This window comes from Vanacampus margaritifer, chromosome 12 (assembly GCF_051991255.1).
Source record: "Vanacampus margaritifer isolate UIUO_Vmar chromosome 12, RoL_Vmar_1.0, whole genome shotgun sequence".
Lineage (NCBI taxonomy): Eukaryota > Metazoa > Chordata > Actinopteri > Syngnathiformes > Syngnathidae > Vanacampus > Vanacampus margaritifer.
In genome coordinates this window covers 21,892,107-21,919,524 of record NC_135443.1, presented here as the reverse complement: position 1 = coordinate 21,919,524, position 27,418 = coordinate 21,892,107, and the positions used below count along the sequence as shown (strand labels likewise).

At 40.3% G+C, this 27,418-nt stretch overlaps 1 protein-coding gene across 1 annotated transcript in view; it reads right to left on the bottom strand.

Annotated features, from left to right (window-relative positions):
- Positions 1-27,418, bottom strand: part of meis1b (Meis homeobox 1 b) — a 95,641-nt gene that overhangs the window by 16,291 nt on the left and 51,932 nt on the right. The window contains exon 9 of the mRNA XM_077581638.1: positions 12,317-12,393. Within this exon, the coding sequence (XP_077437764.1) occupies positions 12,317-12,393 (77 nt within the window). The remainder of the gene's footprint in view (positions 1-12,316; positions 12,394-27,418) is intronic.

Sequence of the window (27,418 nt, the reverse complement as noted above, 5' to 3'; positions counted from 1 at the left end):
AGCAGGGACACGCACGCACGCACACACACACACACACATGCCGTCCATGTGTTGCGCCACAACTGAGGACACTATGCGGTCTTTGTTGATGGGCCTCCAGAATACAGAGAGACCTCAATGTTTCAAGGCCTTCAAAGTGTGTACAACTTGGAGGAGGACCAACATTTTCGGGTGGCGGCGGAAGAATACCCCTCAAAGCTGTGTTTCGAGGCGTATACGTCAGCATAACTCCACAAGTGTCTTTTGCCTTTTTTGTTCCGGAACAGAGTCCACAGATTGTTTAATTTAACGTCCAGTTGAAATTTACTGTACAACTAAAAATAAACAAAGACACACGTGTGGTTAAAACAACAACATTATGTTAATAAACGCTTAATGCTAATACATAACAGGCAACTCCACCGAGGGGCTAACAAAGAGTATTAGCGTCCAGTGTTATAACCCTTTATGCAATGGATATTTGAACACAAGCAGTGGAGCAATACACACACATATAACAATACTCAGATATGCATATATTATTTATCCTCTGTGAAGAATGACTACTATTATTGCAACTTACTGGGGGAACTGGGAGTATACTTTATATTCCAGTGTCAGCACAAGGGGCAGCAAAAACACATTACAAACACTTTCATCAAATCAGCAAGTATTTTTAGTTTACAAAACATTATTATTATTTTTTTTAGTTTTCCATTACTTGTGTTGGGGAGAAAAAATTACTTTGGAATTTAAACAAATCAGATTGTGTTTGACTTTTGTAACTACTTCTTATGTCTGGTCTGCAAAGATACGTGGAGTATGACTGCCAAGAAATGTCCTATTCTCATGACATCACACACAAACTATATAACACACTCACAGACGCGCACACAAGTGTACGTGCGGCGCACGTGAAATGGCCAATTAAAACCAAGAAATTGTCTTTTTCATCAGCTGCCTCACCGCTGTGACCGATCGGGAGGTAATTTAATAACGAGCTGGTGGAAAAATGCAGATTGGAGATACAAAAGGTTACGCGGCAAGCTCGCTCATTTAAATTCACCGTACAAAAACACACACACACACACACACACACACTGAGCTAACTAGCAATATTACATTAGGAGAATGATGAACATAACCACACACACACAATTAAGTAGGACTTATTTTGGCCTATTTGGGCACACGGCAACAGAGGTGCACGATGCATATTCAAAATCTGGACAAGCTGGAAATAACTGGCCGCCACCACGCACACGCTCCCGCCGGCTGCCACTCAAGGTGATTTAAGAGAGTAAAAAGGAGAAGGCGAGGATTCGCATGGCCGCTTATCGTCAGCTTGTCAGTGCGTGGATGACATCCATTGTTTGCTCCTCAAACCGCAATTAACGCCTCGCCCACATGTGCTTCCTGCTCACACACACACACATTATACACGCAAACTAACAGTAAACTGGTTAAACTTTTACTAGGAAAAAAAAGATGATTTATTCGCATGACAGCACTTTCACATGACAGGATTTAGTAGCAGAATTGATACACGCACACGCATGTACACGTACACACAAAGAGTAAGAAAATAGCTCATCTGTCACACTTTATAAGGGACAAATATGAATCGACAGAAAAACACAAGGCTTTTGTTTGCACTTGTATAATAATAGAATTCCCAGGCACATAACAAGGTAAACAGAAAGTTGACTTTCTTTTCATATGTATGATATATGATACCACTCAAAAGTATCACGATATTTTCACCAAGATGCTGACAGATTAAATTTTTTGCCACCAATAGTCACGATACATTGCCACAGTTTATCACAAATATAGTAATACAACACTCCTACAATACTGAGAGTTTAGTATCATTCATTCTGATAATATCGCAACACTTTACCAATGCTAGAGATAGTATCATGATACTTTGCACCAAAGATATCACAATACTTTGCCTACGACAGACATAAATATATTTTCCAATAATACAGAAAATAAATCACAATACTTTTCCTACGGCAGACAGAAATATATTTTGACAATGATACAGAAAATAAATCACAATATCTTGTCAACAATTTCAATAGTTTCCACAGATACTCAGAGTATCACAATACTGCCCCAATGCCGATAGCATTGCGATACTTGCCAAATGATACCAAGAGTAACACAGTATTTTTAAATATTGAGATACTTTGCACCAATAGTACTGTGTTTGCCTATGATGTACAGACAAATGAAACTTTGCTAATGATACCGATAGTATTAAAATACTTTGCCATTGATATCAATACTTGCCACAAATTCTGATAGTATTGAGATATTTTGCCAATAACACGACTGTATCACAATACTATAATGATACCAATAGTATCACGATAAGTTTCCTTTTTCTTTTCTTTTTCCTTTTTCTGAGAAAGATCAGTATTGTTCATTCGGTAATCTTACCAAATGAACAATACTGTCATCATCATTGCTCTCTCTCTCTTTTATCTTCTTTTTTTTCTCTTTTACTTTTCTTTGTACGTATGTGCGTGTGAGTATGTGCGTGAGTATGTGCATGTGTGCATGCGTGTGAGTGTGTACTCATTATTTCATCTAAAATCTATTAAAAATCCCATACCGTTCACCTAAACCGAATACTTCAGAATCCAGCTAGAGTCGTGAGCTTGTCAGGAGACCCGAGGAAGGAAAGAAAAGAAAGGAAAGTGAAATCCAGCACCTACTACCCACCGGGTTACCAACCAGAATCTTTCACCAACCCCAGAAACATCTAAATTCCAACAAATTAAGGAGACCTCAAGAGACCAAAGGAAAGACTGAGGAAAGGAAGGAAGGATAGATGAAGCAGAGTGAGATCCATAAGTTTCCAACAATACTGATAGTGTCATAATACAGACAGAAGCACAATGTTTTGCCAATGAGAGATCGTATCAACATACCTTCAAGTATTGAGATATGTAACAAACAGTATCACAAAGCCAACAATGTCACAATGCGTTATCATTACGATGCGTAGCCAACAATACTATATTATATTGTAGTGCAAGACCAAAGACTTCCGTGAGGCTCACTTATGTACTCACGTGCACACGCATGGCCATAAAACAAATAAACAGCTCTCACGTTTCTTTTGTTTTAGTTTGACAGATTAATTAACAACATAACAGAGGCAATTTGCAAATTAGATTAGCAGCAACATAGTTCTAAAACTGCACACGCAAATTGGGACAAAAATGTTGTTTGTTTTAAAACACGTTCTTGAGTTTGTGTCAACTTGCCTTATGTGCTTTTAAACATTGAGGTGTCCAACCTACAGCACCCCTTGAATCCCATAACCCCCCAGTCTTATATCTCAAAACACCACCTGAGGCTACACCTGCTTTTCTCTTCATTTGCCTCACATATGTCTGCTGTATGGTTTTGTGTGTGTGCGTGCGTGTGTGAGTGATGTTGACAAAATATCCACACACAAAAAAATTAATAATGAGACTAACATGCTGATGATGTGTGTATGTACAAGTACAACATGTGAATGACCTAATGTTGTGAATTTGTTATTGGAATTACCATGGCGACCGATGCTGGGCACTTGCCTAATTGCAATCAAGCATTGTGTGCGTGCATGTGTGCGTGCGTGCGTGTGTGTGTGTGTGTGTGTGTGTCATGCAAAGACGTGCTGACATTTGTGGGGCATAGCGCTCATCCTTCCAGCTTACTGTTTGTTTCCAGGAATATTCCAAACGAGCCGGACCTTGTCAGTTTTTTGTCATTCTATTCATCGGATTTTCGAGTATAGAAATAAAGCACGAACAAAAGCCATATGTTAAAAAATTATGAATTACAAAAAATCATTATAATACATTCATATAACAAAATAAATAAATACATTTGTATTCACTAATTGAACAGAATCTGGGGAGAGAAGCTCCAGAAGAAGAAGAAGAAGAAGAAGAGAGGCCTCAGATCGGACACTAACATCAATCACATCCCTTCTCCCAGGTCCAAAGTATGGTCCCTCTATCTCCCCCCTTCCCTTCCATTTACTTTTTTCCCATAAAAATTCAATTCCACAGACTAAGTTTTCTTTTTATTTGTAGTGCATGTACTCCAAAAGGAGAACACTCAATTACAGGAAATTGCCTCAAGTATAATTAAAAGTGACCAGCATTTAACCTGAAAGACAGTTAAAAAAGTTAAAAATTAGAAACTTTTGACACAACCCATTTCTTGACACACCTGTCATTAAAAAACAAACTTTTGATCATTGTTTTAATTTACTATTTAGCATATGATTTACAATTATTATTATGACAGTGATTAAGGATGTTTAATACCACTTTTTTTTATACCTTGAGTAGTCACCGATACCACTAGTACTTTTTATACATAACATCCTCCCCACTTCTTTAATATTGCATGAAACTACTGGCAAGTTTCTATTCTTCTAATTTCTCATTTCTAGTTCCTAATCGTAAAACGGCCACATGAGGGCGGCCTGATTGCTATTAGCCAATGTTGCGAGTACTGACACCTTGAAAAAAGGCCTGGTATCGACCTTATACTGATACTGGTATCGGTTCTCGACCATCCCTAGTGATTAACTCATTTTTACACTTACATGACAGTTAAATGTGCTAAAAATCATCCTTGCATTACCCATTTGCCTTTTAAATCAAGATTGAGTGTTTTTGTTTTATTTTGATGGTTGAATATAAACGCTGCTTAAATTACTTTAACATCTTACTTGGCTGTTATATAAAAGTTTCATGGTAGAAACAGTTTAACCCTAAAATGGATTACTTCAATTATTTCTTTAAGTTTGTATTTCCTACAAAGAAAAATTACTTCCAACGGATTGCGTTTGACCTCAAGAGTCATGTTTACACTTTAAGAAGCTGGTTGTCATGGACACAGTTATACACAAATGCATGTCTGTGAATATGCCTGTGTGTGTATGTGTGTGTTTGGTTGTCCAACTTGTCTTCCCGCTCTGTAAAACCAGTTTAGCATTAGCTTCACATCACTTCTAGTGGATGCTGGACTGATGCAGAGAAGCGCACGGTGTGTGTGTTTTAAATGTGAGTACATGTGTGTGTATGTGGAGGCGGGGGTGGGTGGTGCGGGGTGGGATTAGGTGACCCCCACAGCAGCTCTCACTTTAAAGCCCCTTTTGAATTTCACACTTTTCTTATGTTTCCCCGCACCACATGCACGTAATCCTCCGCCTCCTGTTAGCAGGAGCAGGATCCAACAGTGTATAAGTGTGTGTATGAGATATTGCTCACATGTCTAAACACAGCCAGCAAGGCTTCCTGACTAATAACAGCCTGGCATTGGCCGAGCCAGGTGACCCCCGCCTCACCTCGTCACATTCTGCTTGTTAAATGTGGGCACTTTTATGTGTGTGGGTGTGTGTGAGTGTGCGTGTTTATAGGTTTGCAGGTTGCAGGTAACACAACCTGTAACCTCGTCTATGACAAACATGATGATCCGCGACAGTGAAATTGCCGGATGAATATGGAATCATAACTCACAGCTACACCGTGCGGTTATTAATAGTGCATGAAAAATGACAGTATTGCTATTAATACGCGTGCATGAATTGATATTCTTCACTTCATGGGCAGGCTGTGAGCCGGCGGGCTGGCATGCCGTGAAGATGAAGGTGATTTATGAGCAGTGAGGAGAGGGATTCATAACACACGCACACACACTACACCGATTGATGATAATGGACAAAGTGTAATGACATGACTAAAGGTTCTAGGACGCTAGAGTGAGATAAAAGTTCACGAGGGACGCCACGTGACTTAATAGTGGACGTGTGTATGTGTGTTCTTGTTTTTCTGTCTTTGTGTGGCCCACCTTTATAACGCGGACAGTCCTCTGAGAGTGGAAATTTTAATGTTCCACCCACAAAACATTGGACTGTGTGCGAGTGTGTAGACTCACCCATTTTGTTTTTCCCAAGTTTGTTTTACTATCTTTGTGGGGCCATCTCATTGACATAGCCCCTTCCCCTAACTCCAACCATAAAAAATGATTGCCTACCCCTATTCGTTACCCTAACCTCAACCATAACCCAATTCAAACCTAAACTCTAAAACCAAGTCTTGACTCTGAAAAAGAGGTCTAAACTTGTGGGGTCCAGCAAAATGGCCCCACATGGACGGGTGGGCCCCACAACTCTGTTAAATCCCGAAATGTTGGCCCCACTACGTGACAAAAACAAGACCACACACACACACACACACACGAAAGACTGAACCCGATGACCATACTCACCGGACCAGTTAAGCGGTCCTCGCACAGGTCTCGACTAACGTATCCTTTTTACAGTTTGCAGCAATCATTGTTATCGTCTGGCTGCTAATGTCAGCCAGGCCGAGGGATTCCCCGGGAGCTGATGTCAAATCCTGCTAAGCCAGAAGTCACGCTTGCCTCTTTTTTTTATATCGTAAGATGATCACAGAAATGTAATAAAACCAGCTCCACTTCTCTCTTATGACGTCCATTTTATAGGTCATTTACCAAGAACAAGACAAGTACACTAAATGGACAAAAGTATTGGGACATACCATAAAAAGGTGTGTTCAGATGAGTTTGGGGGATGACTTGGGATAACCTAAAACTGAACATCATCAATATAAGTCACCTGACAGACATACAAAAAGATTGTGCCTCAGATCAGACAGATCAGATCTGTTTTCTCCATCCACATGGAAAAATATTTTTTTTTCCATTGTCTCACATATGTCAACCCAGTTAGTAACGGACAAATAATGAAGCAAGGATGTGTGTGTTGTCTCCTAATGCTACACAAGAAATTGAAAGAGTCTGATTCTTCCGTGATGGGCCTCTCCCGCTTTAAGTAGTCTATACTCGCTTTCTCCCGGCTTTTAAGATGTTGCTAAAAGCGGCCTTATTGACCAAACAATAGCTCAAACGCTGCCTTTTAAAGGTCCGTGATTAAATTGCACGCAGGAAGGAGAAACCTGATGACCCTCGCATTGATTTTTACATCAGCAGAGCTTGTAAGCGCAATTTAGGGAAAATCTGCTCTGCTTGCATGTGTGTCTGTTACAATGCAAGCATCGCTTCCTGGTGTGCGAGTGTGTTTTCGCTACACGTGCCTAGTGATGCCAAATGAACAACAAGCCACAAGGAGATGATGACAATGACGGTGTGCACTTCTCAACATGACTCAGGAAATATGCATGTGTTAAAAGGAAAAAGAATGTCTGCCTGTAATAGGTAGTAGAAAGTTTGTGTAATGGAGTGTATGGCAAACACAAAACTACATGGTGAGTTAGTGTTGCTCACTGCGTCTTTCTTAATTGTACACTTTATTTCCTACGGGATTTTCATTAAATAATCCCAAAAATATGTTTAGTTATTCAAGAAGCTAAAGGCTAACCGAGGGCTTGGCACTGACTGATCACATAACTGCGCAGGACACGACGGTGGTTTAAAGTGTTCCTCCCTCTCCTCTGTTCAAAGGGGGAACCTCCCTGGTGTGGCGTCGCTGCGCCAATAATTCATGAGTAACCTGCGCCCCTTGTCGGCCTTTAGCATTTTTTATTTAATCCGCCAAGCTCTATAACTGCTGCCGGCTCATCAATAATACACAGCGACGTGTGTTAACACATCCATGCGGCACCCGAGTGCACGTGAGGGACATTGTGGGCCAGTATGTGTCATTGTTAGCGCTAAAATTACTTCAATAACATTTTGCAGATCTGAGTAAGATTATTGATGAGTTTATATTCTTTATATCTGGTCAGATCACTGAGAATGAGATACAAGTAACATGACGTAAAAGGACAACACGTGCATTTAAAACCACATAATTTTGCCTTACAGTTCAGTAGCTTAATGCTAACACCAAATGGGAAATACCATAGACGGGCTAGCGAATAGCATTTGTGCCACAGTGTTATAACCTTTTAAGAAACGGATATTTGAATTTAAGAAAATGGAGCCACATGTAAACAGACATCATACTCAAAGGCATATATTATTTATCCTCTGTGATGAACAACTAATATTAACTAATATAAAAGCTTACTAAGGTGCTGAGATCTGCTTCATGTACAGTAAATCAGTTTGGCTCTATTGTACTGCCCCCAAGTGGCCAATACGTGCAAACCAGAGGGAGCAGCACAATGTCCATTTAATTGATGCAAAAACTGTTCAAATATGAAGTGCAATACCATAGAGTGCTATTTTTCTGATTAACTCATTCCGTGCCATTGTTGGCTAAAAAAGTAAAAAATTAATTTAAACTATTTCTATTTATTTTTTTCCCTTTTTTGTTAACAACAGTATGTAAAGCTAGATTTTTTTTAAATTGTACATTTAGAACAGATATGAAATTTGTGATTAATCGTGAGTTAACTAGTGAAGTCATGCGATTAATTACGATTTAAATTTTAATCACCTGATGCCCCAAATTTTTAATAATCTTTTATTTTATTTTTATTGTATTCATTCACTGCCATTGACGGCTATAAACGTTGAAAATTAATTTTAACTATTTATATTAGTTTAACATTTAACAAGAGTATGGAAACCTAAAAAAAAAAATTCATTGTATATTTAGAACAGATATCAAATTAATTACAATTAAAAATTTTAATTGCCTGTCACCCCTAATTTTTAATAATCTTTTTTGGATGAATTTATGGCAGTGAATTTAATTTACTGTGTGAGTCTTACAGTTATGCAAGAATGTATTAAAATTAATCTAAGAGAGTAAAAATGTTCCATCAGTCATCATCATTAAGGGAACGTCTGCTCGGCCCTCTTACATGGCTTTCAGTGTGTCTGTGTGTGTGTGTGTGTGTGTGTGTGTGTGTGTGTGTGTGTGTGTGTGTGTGTGTGTGTGTGTGTGTGTGTGTGTATGGCAACCAGGCAAATTGACTCCACCAAATCAGAGGGTCAGGAGGTAACATCACCGTTGCTATGGCGACACCCAATGGCAACGGAGCTTCCAGGGCAGCACGACAACACAACATGCCAGGGAAATGCGTGTTTTCTCTCTATCTTGCCTTGTGTAACCTCTCTCACTCTTGTTGTTGTTGTTCTGTGCTTCCCTGCCACAGTGCATGGAAAATATAAACACACAACAACAATAGAAGGGGGCAGCAGGATTCGAGCATGTTGGTTTTAACAGCTAATACCTCCTCGATTAACCACACATGGCTACCATCACGCACACACATACGAACAGAGATTACCCTCCCACGATGTACACACTGTGTGTGCGTGCACACACCTTTAGGTTGTGTGTCTAGCCTCTAGACAATATGCTGTCAAATAAAAACTTGTATACCTGGTTCATTTTGGTTGATTCATTTTTGACAATTGAAGAAAAACAAGCTAAAAAATTCCTATTGCTTTTCAAGCAGGTGTCTTCTAGACTTTTTAGTGTGTTCTGTTATGACTGTCATGTCCACCAAATTTCATGTTGATAGGTTGAACTTAGATTTGGAATGGCTGATTCCACCTCCTCCTCCCAATTTGACAAATTCTCAAAATAATGAATAAACTTTGACGTGAAGCTCCACCCACATTAGAAGGCACAGACATAAAAATATTGGCCATTTAGCATTAAGGGTATATACTTCCGATTGGGGCTAATTTGGTTCCCTAGTAGTGTCACGTTTCGGTTTTGTATGGGTTAGGGTTTTGTTTATTTTGGTGTGTTTGTTGTGTCTTTCTGTGATTGGTGTTTGTCTTGTGTTTCTGAGTGTTTCCCCTTTCTCGTTATGTCTGATTACATCCACCTGTGTGCCTGTTCCCTTCACAATGTGTTTGACCAATCGGTGCCCTCTTCCTATTGTGTTCCCCACTTGTGTCTCATTAGTGCCGGTGTATTTAGTCTGTGTTTGTCCAGTCAGGTGTTGAAGTCCTGTGTGGGATTATGTATTTCCCGTCCCGTCCCGTCCCGTCCCGTCCCGTCCCGTCCCGTCCCGTCCCGTCCCGTGGCGCCAAGCTAAGCCTTGTCACAGTTAAGTCGTCTTTGTTTCAGTCTAGTTGTCTACGTCTTAGTCTAGTGGTCTACAACTCAGTCTAGTCGTCCTCGTCACAGTTAAGTTCTCCACGTTCCAGCTAAGTTCTCCACGTTCCTACTAAGCTTCCCAAGTTCTGCCAAGTCAGCCCCGGTCAAGCCAGTCCTGTCATGGCTACCAGCCTCCTCTCGCTCAGTCCCGTCATGGCTACCAGCCTCCTCTTGCTCAGTCCCGTCTTCTCCAGTCCTCGTCCTCTCACTCGTCCCCACTTGTTCCTATAAAGTTTCTCCTTTTGTTCACAATTCCTGTCTCCCTGATGTGTCGCCTCGCCTTTAGGTCCACTCTCTACTACGTGCACCTTTTCATGACAAGTAGGAGTTAGCCAAAGTACAAACCCTGGAATTCACCCAAAATACGAGCTCTGGAATTTACCCAAAATGGGAAAACTTCCTGTTAAATTTCAGACATGGTTCCTTGAGACTTTTTTTTTTTTGTCTTATGACAGACATGTCCCCCAAATTTCATATTACTGAACTTTCCAGGGTGCGCCACTGAGTGAATTTTGAGGGGTTGTATTCAGGACCACTAAAATAAAAACATGTTGCCCTGGATATGTGCATTTGCCAAAATTGGTGAGTTTTCATGCATATTGTGGCCTACAAAAGGGCGATTCAGGCAACACACACACACACACACACACACACACATACACACACAAGCTTTTATCTGTGGTAAAAGAATTGATCCCCTGATGGATTTCACCGAGGTCACCTTATGTGATAACATCCACATGGGCTTCCCTGCTGTCCTTATTCCACCCCTTTGTGCGTCCGTGTGTGTGTGTGTGTGTGCGCGCGCGTGTGTGTGTGTGTGTGTGTGTGTGCGTGTGTGTGTGCGTGTGTGTGTGTGTGTGTGTGTGTGTGTGTGTGTGTGTGTGTGTGTGTGTGCGTGCGCGCTGAATTCTCCATAGACTGCCTGGCATGCTAATCTGCTGCCTGTCTCTGGAGCTCTTCCCGTTGAACAATGGCGGGCATCTTGTTAACATCATTAGAGGGATTAATCTCTTCTACTCCCTCCTTATCGTTTCCTCTTTTTTTCTTTCCATCTCAATTTGGCTCTCCTTCACTTTCCAGGATTCATTTTTTACAGATCAAATGGGGGGCCACGCTTAGCCGGACCGCGCCGGCTCTTTAATTAGCCACGGCTAATAACGCCGAGCCTGTGCTGATAGGCATCTCTCTGATAAGACCACGTGAAGACGACCCTCTTTCTACCTTTTCCCTCGACGCTACCTCAGGTTAAAAGCATAGTTTTGAGTCAAACTCTGCACCCAATTAAAAAAAAGAGGCCCCCTCCAGCTAAACTAACCTGCTAGTGAAGAATCTTAATGAATAATATACGGTGAATTTTAAAGTAGAAATCTTCAAAGAAATTCCATCAACGGTCAACAATTTAGAGTTAAGGTGTAAAGAGGGAGTCGGACAGCCTGTGATAGGAATCACTTAAAAATATGTGTGAATAGACAAATATTTTAAGGAACGCTTGGATTTGGAAAAGTGTAAATCCAACCCAAGAGAAGCGCTTTGCACAGACAGACGGCCCTCTTTCTAAAAAAGCTAGGTCAGGTTAAAAGCCTTGTTTAGGGTCAAACTTGGCACCCAATTAAAAAAAAAAGCTTTGAGCTAAGCCAACCAGCAAGTGAGGAATTCTAATGAAGAATACTAAGAAACCTTAAGCAGGAAGGCCACAAATCTTCAAAGAAACATCAACGGTCAACAATTTTGAGTTAAGGTACGAAATGGTTTTAAAAAATGCAACAAAGTGTAATAAAAAATAAAATCTAAATAAGAAAAAAATTGCACTTCATACATCAGGAAGTAAGCTAATGAAAAATGTCTTACAAACAATTGGGTACCAATCAAATATTTACCGGGTCCCTAAAAAAACCCAAAGCATTTTAACGTACACCATTAAAAACGTGAAAATAAGTCCACTTTAAAATTGAGCCTTGTCCGTGTGCATTCAATCACCACTGCTAACTTTCTGCGTGCCTGATATATATATTTTTATGTTTTCCGATGCTTGTTTGACTCTTAATTAATGCTGCTTTTCGGAAAATGACTTCAGGCCATATCTGTTTAGATTGATCCGCACCAGCGTGATTCCGTAAGCGGAGTGTTTCGGTGTTTGGGAAGGGGCGGCGGCGGAGGAAGGCGGGGGCTGATGTTGGAGTGGTGGCATTAATTCCGATCACCGGCAGCCGGCATGGCCTGAGGGAAGGATGAGATGGTATATGCATGATGCCGAGCTTCTCTTACCAGTTGTTGACTTGTAGGATGGTGAGGCCCGTGTCTTGTGCCAACTGCTTCTTCTGTTCCTCTGACGGGTACGGATGCTACGGGGTAAAGAAAATAAGCGCGCTTTAGTTCACTTCCTGTCTGGGGAGGCGCTCACATGAATGTTGCCTCAATGTTACATCATGAATGGAAAATGTTTTGTTGTGTAAATCTAAAATTCCTCGGCTTCACCAATTGGTTGAATTGCTTGATCCACCGTGGGCTTTGTGAAGTTCCGACATTCTAGAACCTTCCTCTACTTAACTCATTAAAAGATCTACGTAAATGTAGCATATATTTGAGCCTGTACCATAAGTATCATTCTTGATTAGAGAAAATCCATAATAAATTCAAACTCGTTTTTTAGAAAAATCATTGACGATGTATGTCGTATAATCATTCTACCCTAAGGTTCAAATAAATTATTGAAAGACTCAAATTAATACAACATTCACACCCAATGTTCGTGCACTCGGGTTTTGCTTTGAGTGTGACTGGATTGAGACCTCTGCCAAGCTGAAAAGTTAAGGAACTTGGATAAATTTATAAAAGTAGTTTGTGAAATCACGCTTGTTTAGACTTAATTAAACTCACTAGCTATTTGGTTTCTGTACTTCCAGATCCTAATAGAAAGTGTATATTGCCAGCTATAGGTCTGTTTAAGAGTCCTTTCAATACGCGTTAAAATATGACAGTGAAAATATGCTGACACATGCTGAGCGACATTAGTGTGTGTGCACCGACACAGCGTGTGCTCGTACATAAAGAACACAACAATCAGACATGTAAAATTGATGTGGCGCCAGCATGTTTATTTCTATTTTTTTTTTTGTCTTTCATGCCACATAATGAACAGGACTGTGTTTTGTTTGAAGGGCGGCAGACAGCAGAGGGGAGGCTTGCCCCCCCCCCCCACTACTGCCCCCTCACCCCCGCCCAGCATTCCCCTTGTCCATGTGATGGGCTGTGGGGAAGGAGGAGGAGGAAAGAGTAGGAATACATGGAGGCTAATTCCATGCAGTAATTTATAATTGCATTGTCGCCTCAATATCCATTTAAATCAAGATGGGAAATTTTGAGTTTGAATCTCTGCCAGATTCATTAAAGATGATGATGACTAAATAAATCAGATACGACCAATGTTAGCATTTTTGCTGCTTTTATTTTGCATAATTTTTTACCTCCTCTTCTTGATTCTATCCCCATTCCGGCAGTTGATAAATTGAGTATATCTAGAGACAAAATGACATTAATTTGGATCTTCTTGTTGTGATGCAATCAAGTCCCCCCCAAAAAAGTTGAGTCAAAATGAAGACTATGCTAGCATCTCCCGCCAACTGGTAGCTAGCCACAGACTAGCTAGCAGCCAACCGCTTGCCATTTCTGATGAAAAATCTTATAAAAGAGTTTTATAAGAAATCTGCTTTTTTTGCATCGGCTTACTTTTGCTATATTTAGGTGGACTTACGCAGTATAAAATAAAAATTAGGGGTGTAATGTTATGCTAAGCATCAGGGTTCATTCAGCACATACATTAATCTTAAAATCACGGCTTTGGTTCCCTTTGGGTTTAGTCAGGGAACAAAAATGCTAATGCAAAGTGCAACATTGGTAGTTTGTCTTCTTATTAATAAGTGAACAATTCAGATACGAACAGTAATCAGTGTAAATTTTGATATAAATGAATAAGTGGTTCAGAAACTGGATGGATGGATGGATGGAGTTAACCAAAACATCACTAGCCTGAAGCTGAGCTGCTCTGTTTTTATTTACAATGTGTGACAAGAACACGAGGTAGTTACACTTCTTACATAACATGATTTGTGTGGTAACTCGGTATGACGCGTACACAATGTTCTATACCGGAAAATGGGAACACATAGAAATAGACTCAACCCCAAAGTTACGCAAGGACGGCTGATACGAGGCGCCGCTCTGCCGCCTCCATGTGTTGGACATCATAAAACGCCATTGTTTAGGCTTTTGCTTTGTGTCCATTGGACCCAACAGGAGCGTACAAATGACGCGCCGCTAGCATGTCGCACGTCGTCATGTGAGCGTATGATACGTCGTCCAGTCGACAAAACAAAAGGCAATCGCGGCCAGTGCAGCAGAGTCTCACTCGTGATGTATGATGGGGTAGTTCGCAAAATGGGGAGGGCCCACGCCACAGACTACAGTGCAGAAGAAATGCAGCCTGTTTACGTGGTTAGCTTACAGACACACATCCGGCGGCTTCTTCTACAGTACATTAGACTTTCTTCAAATGTTTTAAGTTACGGACTAGCTTCAACATGCAGACATCCCCTCTGAATATACCCTTAAAAAATATGAAAACAATATAGTAACTACATAGCCAGTAAAGAGTCACTATATACAATAATACCGGCTGTAGCTAAAGAGCATTTTGGGTAGAGTATGTTTTTTTGTTTATGATAAAATGTAAATTTTACACAGGAAATGCTTTTACCATAGGCAGAGCAGTCCAACAACACAGCACATATGCAGTACACTGAAGCACACAATGTGTTTTTATACTCCCCTCTTGCTTTTGTAGCATGCCAAATGAACTCCAATCTGTCACAACTGTTAAGTTTTAATATGGTGTGTGATACTGTGTCTCCTAATGGCCTTTGGCTTGGATTCAGCGTGCCGAGAGAGAGCGAGAGAGGGAACGTGTTCTTGAAAGGAGCAGATGGAAAGTTTCTGCACATCCTCCCCTCCTCCTCCTCGCTCCCTCTGCTCTATCTTAATGATATGTCTTCTTCAAATATACAAGCGCTTTCATGAGAACTCGCAGTCTGCTCGCTGCAAGCATGTGGCTGCCAGGACAGAGAGGAGGGACGCGAGGGAGGGTTATGTTTTCCCTCATCTTATCAGTCTGACTCTGCTATTTTGCCTGTTAATATAAGTAAGTGGGACATTGCCAAATCAAACTACAATGGGGAAAGGCGTAGACCTCCGCCAAGGCCTTCACAGGCTCACAGAAGGCGGCCTAAACATTATCAGAAGTCCTGACCAACATTTACAGCCTTAATTCTAATACTGTTAATCTAGTCACAATATTATTTCTCTTGGATGCAAGTAGATATTTTGTCCAATCAGATTTCAGCCTCAGTGTGCTGCTATGCTATTCTAATTTGCCCTGAGCCTCTAAAACAGTGGTTGGAAGTACTTAATCCCACCAGCTTTCTCTGATGCACATTCACTGAACCCTTCTTTATTGAAAAATAAAATGTTTTTTTTTTTTTTTCATAGGTATAGAGTTAACTTGTAAACAAAATAAACAGGGAGAGCAGCCTTTTCATCGAAACTGGCTCTCTTCACCTTGAATTCTTGAAAAACCTTGAAAAAGCGTTGTGTCATATAATCCTCATCTCCATGCATTTTAAGGAAGAGTTCCTTAAGTTTTGTTAGATAGTTAGTTTTGCTGGACCCGAATTGCTCAACTTGACATTGGTATTCATGCAGTCCCATCACTCAACTCTATATTTATATAGCACTTTAAATCAACCACGGCTGTTTTCTTAAAATGGAACTCAGGGGCATCAGAAACAGTGAAAAAAGCAGCAGCCCCAGAATTAAACCCTGTGGAAAACTATGCGTTCCATCGTACATGTGAATTCATATTGCACATATTTGTCCAACTACTTTTTTTTTCTCAACATTGATAGTACATAACATACCATTACAACATTCATTGTTTAATTTTATTTATCTGTAAATATTTTATGTTATTATGTTTCAGATAAATATTAATCCTAAACTAGTCAAAACAATAACAACGAGTCACAGCAGAGACACTTCCCTCTTACCCCATAATGAAAAAATAAATAAATACAATCGTACTTTGTAAAACCAGGAAGCATTAGCATGCTAAATTAACTAACAACAAATGAACAAAAAATCTAATTTGACTTTATTAGAAGACTTAATTAATATATTTTCACGACAGAGACACCCCTCCCTGCCCCAGTATCAAAAAGGGTCCGATCCCACTTATTCATCATTTCATAACATTAAAGTATTACTGGAAAAATTTATAATTACGGCAAATAGAAAAATTTCACATTTTCTTAATATTGCGATGAAACCACAGTTTTCCCTACGGGGAGGTAAGTGTCACATATTATAAAATACTTTTTTTCCTGCAGAGATGCTTCATTTTACAATGAGGAGGAGAATTATTTCACCGACGTCTTCATCTCGCCACGTCAGCACAAACAAAAAAACCCAAGGAGCACCAAAAATACACTTTGACAAGAAACATAAACGCTGATGTTGCCAAATCCAGTCAACCTCACAAGCGCCTGTGATGTTTCAAATGGTGTACACGCACGCCATTTTATTCACCGTGTGACGAAGTCTGCTCACGTGTTCAATTCCATCTTTGTCTTGCCTCCTCGGATATTAGCGTTGTGGTGATATCGCGCTTCTATCTTTTTAAAGCCCACCCAGCCTGTGTGCTGGCTCGACACGGCACTTCAGCTTTAAATAGAGCAAGGTTGGGGTTTTTGGTTAGGGGGATTGTACACCGTTACAGTCATGTGATATGGTTGCCCTCCAAAAAAACAGAGGCCATGACGCTGCATGGACGAGTGGTGGCATGGCGATTTTTCATCAGCAGATGATCGGCTTTGTCACAAGGCGCCCAGATGCCAGCCATGGCAGCCAATAATTGCAGTAAACAACTTGTTAGTGGCCCATTTTCTGAGTGGCATTTTGCTTGTTTCTTCACTAAGGGGCAATTTTAACAAGCATCATATTCTTTTTTTTTTATTCATTATTAACAATCTTAAGATTTTAAAAAAGCTTCTATTGGCTGATTAATCGGTCAGGTCCTAGGGAGTGCTGCCTCAATCCACTCCACAAATCTTTGCGGTGCAAAAACTAAACTAAATAAGTTTAAAGTTGGATGTTGATTGTTTTTGTCATAAAGAGACACATCTTAACAGCTAGTGAGTGCACAGTTGTCGCAACAATTGGCTTCATTTCGCATTACTACTTGGATAAAACAAGCTCGATTTGTTGTTTTTTGTTAATGTCAACACTGCTGCTTTGGCTAATTAGCATGTCAAGCTAATGGCTAACATTCTTGATTAATTTTGCACTTCCTAAAAACTTTAATGAAACAATCCTGATTTGTTAAATTTTTTCGGTCAATGTTGACACTGACGCTTTAGCTAATTAGCATGTTATGCAAACGGCTAACATTCTTGGTCTATTTTCATCTGGACTACTTTGTGTGACTTTTGCGCCTTGGGGAGCGCCCATTATTAAATGCTTCATGAAAGTGAAACAGTGTAGCAAGTTTAGTTTATTTAGTTGTTAGATTTTTGGGTCAGTGTTGTGGCGGCCGTGGCTCAGGGTGTAGAGACGGTTGTTCAGTAACCAGGTCGGCTGTTCGATCCCCGCTCTCCCCAAGACATGTGTCATTGTGTCCTTGAGCAAGGCACTTCACACACACACACACTGCCTCTAGTGCTATGCACACTGGTGTATGGAATGGGCGAATGTTTGGTGGTGGTCGGAGGGGCCGCACACTGGCAGCCACGCATCCATCAGCTTGCCCCAGGGCAGCTGTGGCTACTTAAGTAGCTTACCGCCACCACAGTGTGAATGTGTGAGCGCACGAGTAATGCAAACACTGTGAAGCATCTTTGAGTGTCCAAAAAAGCGCTATATAAATGTAATGCATTGTTATTATTATTAATGCTGACACTTTCACTAATTAGCATACCTAGATGCAAAGTAGCAGTGACATCACTTTTGCACAACTTGTAAAGGTAGAACCGAATAATTAATTAAATAAACAAACAAATCATTTTGTTGCCACTTGCTTCTCTTAACTAATAACTGGCACTTGTAGAACTGTAGTATATGTTCTGTATTTCTACATGAGTACAGATTGTGAGTACTTTTGCCACCTCTACCAATTCACCAGCTAATGCTAACTTCCTTAGCATGCTACGAATGTGACTCACTTTGCCTGGGCCGTGACCCCTTTTACACTGGGGTGCCCGCGGAGGATCAAAACGGTGTTACGCTGACAAAAGCTAGCATGCCGCTAATGGCCGCCTCGGAAAGACTTTTTTAAACAATCAACAAGCGGGACGTTGATTCCTGCTTGTTGACTTGGCAGGTGAGCAACAAGCGAGCAGCGGGCCCGCTCCCAAACGGCTAATCCGAGGGGCCTTTTTTTGGCCCGAGGGCTAGATACATATGCACACGCACACACACACACACACACACACACACACACACATTCAGGAACGCACTGTTTACTGCGAGTGCTGCCAGGCCAGTATGAGGTTTCCTTAAATATTTGGGGAGGTGAGCACATTGTTATGCCAAAACTGAGAGCAAGTGCAGACTTTCCAACACAAGCTGTGCACACTCCCCAAATTTGCTTCCTCTTCAGTCATCGTTAGTTGCAACAGTCTTGTAAGGTAAAGGAGTAATTTTTTTTCTTTATTTATGTCAACTATCCATTTTATTCCTCTGCTTTTCCCCCACAAAATACACCCTTTTACTTCGATACTTTCCCCCTTTATTACTCATTACTTCAAAATGAAATATATTTTTTAAATTGTTCTTCGACGTGAAGCTATTTTGATACTTGTACTTTTACGTATACAAGACTGCTTTCACGTGTCTGCCGACTTCCCCATTGACTTGATGAAGGAAGCCAGGGGGGTACCCGACAAACAAAGCAAGAGAGAAAAAGACAGGATTAAAGAGAAAGAAAAGCAAGTGAACAAAACAAGAAAACAAAGCCCTCCCTAAAAAATAATAACACACACACACACAAAACAAAACAAAAAAAAAACGCGCTTAAACGTCTCGGAGCTTGTAACATGAATAATTCAGCAATTGGCACTTTGTCATCAAGTGTCTCTCCATATCTCATGGAGATAAAGGGGAAAAACAGATATTTTCATGCATTAATGAGCGCCCCCCCCCCACCAAAAAAAAGCTTTTGTTGGTTTAGGGAATTCCCTCAATGCTGCGGCCTTTTGGGAAAAAAATGGAGTTAGCGGCGTGTGGAAAGCGTAGCTCATCTCGGGTAATTGATCATCATCGGCAACGTTTGTTGTGTAATTCACACTCTGCCGTGTAAAATCCTGCTTCACATTATTGGGAAGTAACAAAGTACAAACACTTGGTTGCTGCACTAAAGCAGATTATTCTGTAATTTACTTCAGTATTTAGGCTTGGTACTCTTTCAAACTCCGCATAAGATAACACGCCGCAAAAAACGACATTAAGACATTAATAGAGAGAGGTCAAGTAAATCAGAGATTGACATTAGAGGTACATTGATTAATGGATGAATCAACAAGTAATCAAATATCAAATGAAATGATAATTGCTTTTGATAATCAATTAACAATTTAGAGACCTTGTTTAATTTGAAATTGTCCAAATCCTTGGAATTTCATCTTCTCAACAGTAAATGTGCTCTGATTTCACAAGTCCTCCATGAAAGCAGATTGATGATCTTTTTTCAAAACATGACATTTGCAAACATCTGCGTTTACTTTAGAAACCAGTTAACATGTTGATTTTCTGACTGACCGAAACAGAAACTGAATCATTATCACTTTATGATTGTGCATTTTCTGCACTTTCAATTTGAAATAAGGTCCTATTTTTGAATAAAGGGAAGAATATTAATTATCATTTTAAAATTAAGTTGCCTTCATAATTGAGATCTTGGGAACTTATGAAGTGGAATGTGTTCCTGGTAGCATTGATGATGTCTCAACAGATTAGAAGTAGTTTTTTTTTTTTTTTTTTTTTTACAAAACAAAAATGTTGTAATGTGTTATTTAATAAGGAAAATAGCACTCTATAACATTGTAAGCTCAGAACACAACATAATAATTAAATAGACAAAAAAATTCAAATCAAAACTAAATCAAAGTGGCTCCTTCTGGCTTGGGTGACTTGGTCACCAATGGGCAGTATAAAGCCATGCATACACAACTGCAGTAATATATCCATTCTGTTATAAGACTGCCACATAGATGATGGTGTTTCCCATTATGTGTTAGCAGTAAGCTAACAGACAATAATGGCAAAACTACATGCTTGTTTTAAACACACAAATGACAATTCTCTGTTTTATGTTTAGTTTGACAGTAAAATTCAACTGGGATTGACAATAATCAGCTTGAAATTCTACACTCTCTGCCAAACTACTGCTGTGAGAAGAGTTGAGTTCAATGCCACCATACAGCACTCTACTTGAGTACAGCTTTGAGTACTTTCACCAGCTCTGCTGCTTGTATATAGAAAGGATCCCTGTATTTATGTAGACGACCACTGACAGTCAAGTCATGACTAAGCTCCATATTGGTCTGCGCTAAAAACGAGGGTGTGCTTCGTTAGCTGTGGCCATTCCAGCACAGGAGGGGAGGCATCGTCGGAGGCGGGCCGAATGTTTCGCCACACCTGCCGCCCCTTTATGGCGCGCCGGCGGGCTGGTCGTTGGACTGCGCCTGATGAGCCGGGGCTAATTCAAGCGGTGATTATGTAGTTTGCTGGACCACTAAACCTCTTTAAGCCTGTAATTACTGCCTATTTGAGCGAGGGTAGCCACTCCAAAAGGCATCGGTGAAAGGCAGCCACAGCTGGAGGTGCACCGCTGCTACTTCAGGGGGCCGGGCCGACATGAAAGTGGGGGGCTGATAGGTGGGGATGTGCCACTATGGAGGGTAACAGCGGGTTGCGCCGTAGAACAGCAGCCATTGCTGAGCTTTAAAAAAAAATAAAAAATTATGATTGTTTTGTGGCGTCTGCCAAACAGGAATTATGTGTCGTTACCTTTGCCATGCAGGTTGGGTAAGCACATCAGAGTTTTTGCTAGCTTAAATGGAGGACATCCTTTTCGATCATTAGCTCAGGTAAGTATGCCACACCCCCTCCCACTGACTGGCTCAAACAAAGTATTTATTGTTCTTTATAACACGCCAGCTGCCTTTAAAAATACTTGAATATTTTACAAGATATCTCAGAAAATCCCTCTAAATAAGGTGTACTGTACTGTAAAGAACACATCTTAATATGAAATCAGATGTGACTAGTTATAAAAGAAATCCATGAAATCAACCAATATATTGGCAGTAGAAAAGAAAATGTGTCAACTCTTTGAGCTAAAAATTCCACAATTGCAGTTAAAAAAAAATAGCCCAACCAGTGTCATGCTGATAACAGTTTTCATGACGTCAGAGCTTTAAAACAGTAGCTTTGAGTTTTCAAATAACTCACTTTTGTCATATTTGCTAAACTGTCACTATATACCTCACACTAGTACCTTAGTAAAATGATATGATAAAAAAAATGAAAAAAAATCCCCAAATCTGATTTTTAAGAACCTGTTGCTCCAGAGACAAAATCTTCTGGAATATCCCTTGTTTGCTAACAACTTGGCATACTTGCAAACAGAGGCAGAGCAAGAGAAAAAACAAAAAATACATTCCTGCTTGACATTTAAGTTCATTAACTATTTTTGGTTTAGAATTGATTGAAAAAATCTAACTACAAACCCATAACATTTTGTATTTTAGTAACAAACAAGTCATGCTATGAATGTAGCAGCCATCGCTAACGCCAACTTGATTATAATGTTACTGTTTTAACTTTTAAAATCTGTATCTCGTCTGGATTTGGTGCTGGACTGTTTGATCTTGGCAGAAGTAAGAAAGCGGGTTTGGAACATTGACTAGCTCTTTTGAATTTGTCTTCACTTCTTGATCCAATGCTGCTTTGTTGGAACTTTCCTGAGTTTGTGACTTTTTTTGCGTTGTTCATTCCACCCGACTATGAAAGAAATTTGACTGCCGCCGAAAGCCGATCCCCCGGAGGAAGCAATTTGGGCACACTCTAATAATCTTGGCGATATTATTACGTTATTAGCATAATTACCCTTTTGCCCCTGACGTTTTAATTAGAAAGTCAGCTTTGGGGAGGGCTGGTAAACGCTGAAAAGTAGGTGAGGTAATTTCACAATTGCTCCCTGATGCGCCTGAAGATGACGCTCAGGGACGTCTCGTTTCAAGTACATCTACACGCAGTAGAGATCTTCTCACCTGCCCATGCCCTCTTCCATCCATCTGCTCTATATTTAGCTTTTTGCTAGCTTTCTCACGCTACAACACCCCCTTCCCTTCCCCCTCTTTTATTTTCCTTCCATTTACCTCCTTCTGCTCCTCCTGCTCATCTTCTCCATCAGTGCACCACTATGACAAATCGATGAGCTAATCCGTCGTAACAAACAAGTGAGCAGCACTTGCTTCGCCTCCTGATTGCAGGACGGAGGTGAAGCGTGCAAGGTATTTACAATAAGAGGCAGGAAATAAGACAACTCAATTTTGTTGGGGGGGAAGAAAAACAGAAAATATCATCATGGGAGGAAGTAAAGAAAATGTCATGCTTTTTTTTTTCTCATGCTCCAAATTCCACCATCATGACGTGCTGCTCGTCTGTATTCACCACCTGCTTAACTGGATATAGGAATTCTCTCACAACACTCAACACACACACATTAGCACCCGCACACCCACACACACTAACCATCTATTAGACCGGCTTGAGAAGTAGTATCACAGGAGCAGGGTAGACGGTGAACTAGTGTTTAGCAGATCTGCCTCATTGTTCTAAGGTTCTGAGTTCAAATCTTGGCTTGGGTCCTGTGTGGGTTGACATGTTATCCATGTGCTTGTGTAGGTTTGCTCTAGGGTTTTGTTCCACATACCCCCCCGCCCCCAATTTTTTATTTTTTTTTACTTTTACTGAAGACGCTAAATTGGTCCATAGGTGTGAATGTGCGTGTGATTGGTTGTCTCTCCTCTGTGTGGCTTGATTGTTACACAGATTACACTACACGTGTGAATAATAAAAAAAAAAAAAACAAGAAACAAAAAAAAAAACATAATACTCAATCACATGAGATTGAGTAAATGGGTGATGATTCACAATCTTGCAACGCAAGCCCATTGATAAATGAGCATGCCAATTATTAGCGCGTCAAAATGCCTCATCAATCATAAACAAACACACAAAGAAATAACACAAGTGACAGGGACACACACTCGCACACACTCGTAGTATATGTGGGGCAGTGGCAATATAAGTACGAGGTATCGAGCTGCTGACTCCAGTCAGAAAAGAGATCCAACAATCCCGCGGATCACCAAAACAGCCTTAATGGATAGCGGCTAACAGCTAGCGCTAATGTGATTTCACACTAAAGCAGAGTTAATATATTGCTGGCTGAACACCACCCAGCTGCTACACACAGTACACACACTCTAAGGCTATGCTAAACTTTCTTCAAAGCAGCTAAACTTCATTTAAGGAGTTTTAATGTAAAACTGCTGATTTGATAAATAAAAGTAGCAAAAATTGCTAAATCCATTTTCCAACTTAACTGAAGCTTAGTAGGGAACATTTTGAAATTTGGTGAGTAACTGGATAAAGGAGCAGATCAAGCCACGTTCTTCCAATGTTGCAATAGCTTAACCCTCACACATTAACTCACAAATTCATCTAGTTGTTTTTTTGCTATTTCTGCTTTACCCAAAGATACCACAAAATGGTGCAAACACAAACTTTAGCCTGGGTTCGGGTTAGTGGAAATTATGGAAAGTCGTTTAAAATGATATCCATTTTTTTTGATTGATGGTGTCATAATTTCTCATCTAAACGAAGCATAAATCTTAATGACAAATTTGTAGGAGGCGCTAAATAAAATTAGGATTGTCGAGTTTTGGCAGAGGCCTCTGAAAAATGCTAGATATTTTGATAGATGCGAGCTAACTTGCTAATTTGTGACCGTATTTTCCAGATTTGGACTTTGCACACACTCTCCAATAAATACCACAACCATGGTGGGGAACTCCGCATCCCACCCATATGCTGATGTCACAGTTGACGGTATGTGCGCGCGTGCGCGTGTGCGCGTATGTGCGTGTGTATCTGCGGTAAGCGCACTACCTAGCACGATTTGTCATTTTAGAGTTATTAGTCTTTTTTTCACCAGCACACACATGCACACACACACACTTGTACATACAGGCATGTATATAACACACAGTTGATAATGAAAGAGCATGTGTGTATGAAACCATCAATCACGTCGCTGATAAGTACACACATACCCACAAAACATATTATGATGCAAGTAAACACATTAATTGTTAAGTATATGTCAATATGCTGACCATGTTGCTATGCTACTGTTAGCCACAACACATGTAAACAAACCTCTGGAAATGAAGGTCAACCAGAGAAAGTAATACAGTATTAATGCAGTATGAAAGTATTAAAATTTTTAATATCTCTCAACATCGTAATTCTATTTGTTGCTTCTTAATGGCATTTAAGGCCTTAATTTTAGCAAAGTCCCTTTATTGAGCTTTTTAACGAAACAAACGTGAAAACCCTGCTGTGATTTTTTCGTTTTCAGCGGGAGAGGTCACACAGTGCCTCATAGCCAGAGTCCGTTCTGACCTCCCACTCGGGTTACCAAAAATGCTTCCTTGCCCCTGTTAAAAAAAAAAAGATCCATCCATCATTCTGTCCATCAATCAGAGAACAGATGGCCTTTCATGTAATCTGTGTGGGGACTGCCGGCTACCTCTCTGCCCTGGTTGTACTACAACCCCTCACCCCAGTGCCTCAACACCACCACCAAGACCTCATGCAACACACTGAATCACTCCCAGTTGCATACACACTCCCATGGGTCACTATTTGGCAAAAATGGCTCATCGTACTATTGTGTTTTGGATACACAGACACAAGTGAGCATTTGTGCATATGTGTGTCTATGTGAGGGTCAGTCAACAAAAAAGATGCCCCCCTTGCCTGCCTTTGGTCTCTAGGGCCTGTCAAGAGGGATAATTGATGATGTTTTCATTACAAGGTGTGGGCCAATGTGGGGGTTGAGGGCCACAGAATGAGTGCACACATGTGCGTGTGTGTGTGTGTGTGTGTTTGTGTGTGTGCGTGCGTGTGCGTGTGTGAGATTGACTCAGCTGCCTTCCTTGCTTGACACCAAGTGGCGTGATACCTTATAATTGTGCTGTAAACTAATTTAGATCCCCCCCCACAAAAGTCGGTGTCTTCAAAATTTTTGTAAACAACAATGACATGGTTCAAAAAGTTTTGCTAAAAAATTTAGTTTTTATTTAGTTTAGAAGAAAAGTAAAAATGTTATAACAAATTTGTATTTCTTAGAGAAAAACATTACAGAAGCTAAGAAATTATAATATAATATAGAAAGAAAATATAATACAGGGTGTCCATAAAGTCTCTTAACCATTTAAAAAAATTATTAAAAATGCAATTGATTAGATATTTTATTCAGATTTGTTTTATTGTATTCAGTGTTTAAAAAAGCACACAGTGTTTATCATTACTGACCTTAAGCAAAGGATTACTGATGCCATTGCCACAATTGATGAGGCTATGCTACAGCGAACATGGCAAGAAATCGAGTATCGTCTTGATGTGCTTCGTGCAACTACTGGTGCCCATGTAGAAGTGTATTAAAAGAGGTAAAAAAAAAACCTTAAATAAACGCTGAATACAATAGAACAAATCTAAATAAAATATCTAATCAATTGCATTTTTAATAAATTTTCGAAATGGTAAAGAGACTTTATGGACACCCTGTATAATATATATATATATATATATATATATTTATAATATAAAATGTAAAAAAATTAATTCCTGCGCAATGAACTTCAATTAATCAATAAAATCTCTAAATCGCCTAACCCAACATCAAATTATCTCCTCTCATGCGGCTCCACGCGGTAGCACTGACACCACAACACACACCGAGTGACAAACAAACATGTAGTGTAACACACAATCGGCCCAAAGGCATTTCCACCACCTCAAATGAAGCATCTCAGGGCAAGCAAAGAACACCGACTTGTTCTCCAGCGTCACGCCAGGCCGCTGGCATATGTGCGCCGCTGTCTGCCATTCTGTCTTTGAAAAGCGTCAAAGCGCTGGCGCCGCTAATTCTGACGGCCACTTAAACTGGATTAAGATCGTAATCACGTGAGGAGGCGACATGACTGCGCAGCACGCGGCAAGATGGACATTGTGTCTTTATCTCTCTTTGATGGGAGCTAAAGACGGTCAGCTGATATTGTGGAGTCCCCCCCCGCCACCGCCCCTTGACAAGACAACAAAAATCATGGGGTAAGCAGCACTGTGACACGTGGCCTATCAACCGCCAACAGGAAGACTTTCCAAGTCTTAGGATGATGAATGGCCTATTTGGAGGCCTAAATTTGCCCGAAAACTTGCCAGTTTTATGAAGTGAGGATAACCTGGTGACATTTTTGGAATTTTCCCAGATACAACCACCAAAACCTAACTCAGTAGTGCCCTGTGGATATTGAGAAAATTGCTTGTTTTTATACCTATAGGCAGCTCTCTTTTTGTGTTGGTTAAAATGGTATCTCACTGAGCAGCAGACACTTTCCAAAGTAGCACATTTTGGGTTTTCGTTGCAAGGTTGCAAAGATGTTCGCAGACAGTCTTTGCTTGTCACAAAAATTTCAAAACAGTTCAAAATGTCTTTGCAACAAGAAAACCTTTGGAAACCTTTGCAATTTTTTACGAATCCTGACAAAATCCCCAAATTCTGACATTTACAGATACCAACTTTACAACATACACCCTACATAGTTACTTCATTTACAGTATATAGAGTTTGCTGGTGTCATTTTGACTAGTTCTCTAAAACTCGCCAATTTTTGCAGTTGGACACCCTGTATTTTAGGGTTCAAGAGTCAATCAAGCGGTGGAAACTGGAAACTTGAACCAGTTTTACCAATCAATATAAAATTGGGTGGATGTCTTTCATAACATTACGGCTCAAAGAGTCAACGACCCATGCCTGAAATTCAACAAGCAGTCAGCCATTTTGGCAGACGTTCTTGTGGAGAATGCCGGGAATCCTATGAGAGAATGTATTCATTTTCAAACGGTGGTGGGCTTGTCAATTATGCAAGTATGTGTATTGTGGTGAAAATGCGTTTACAGTATATATTT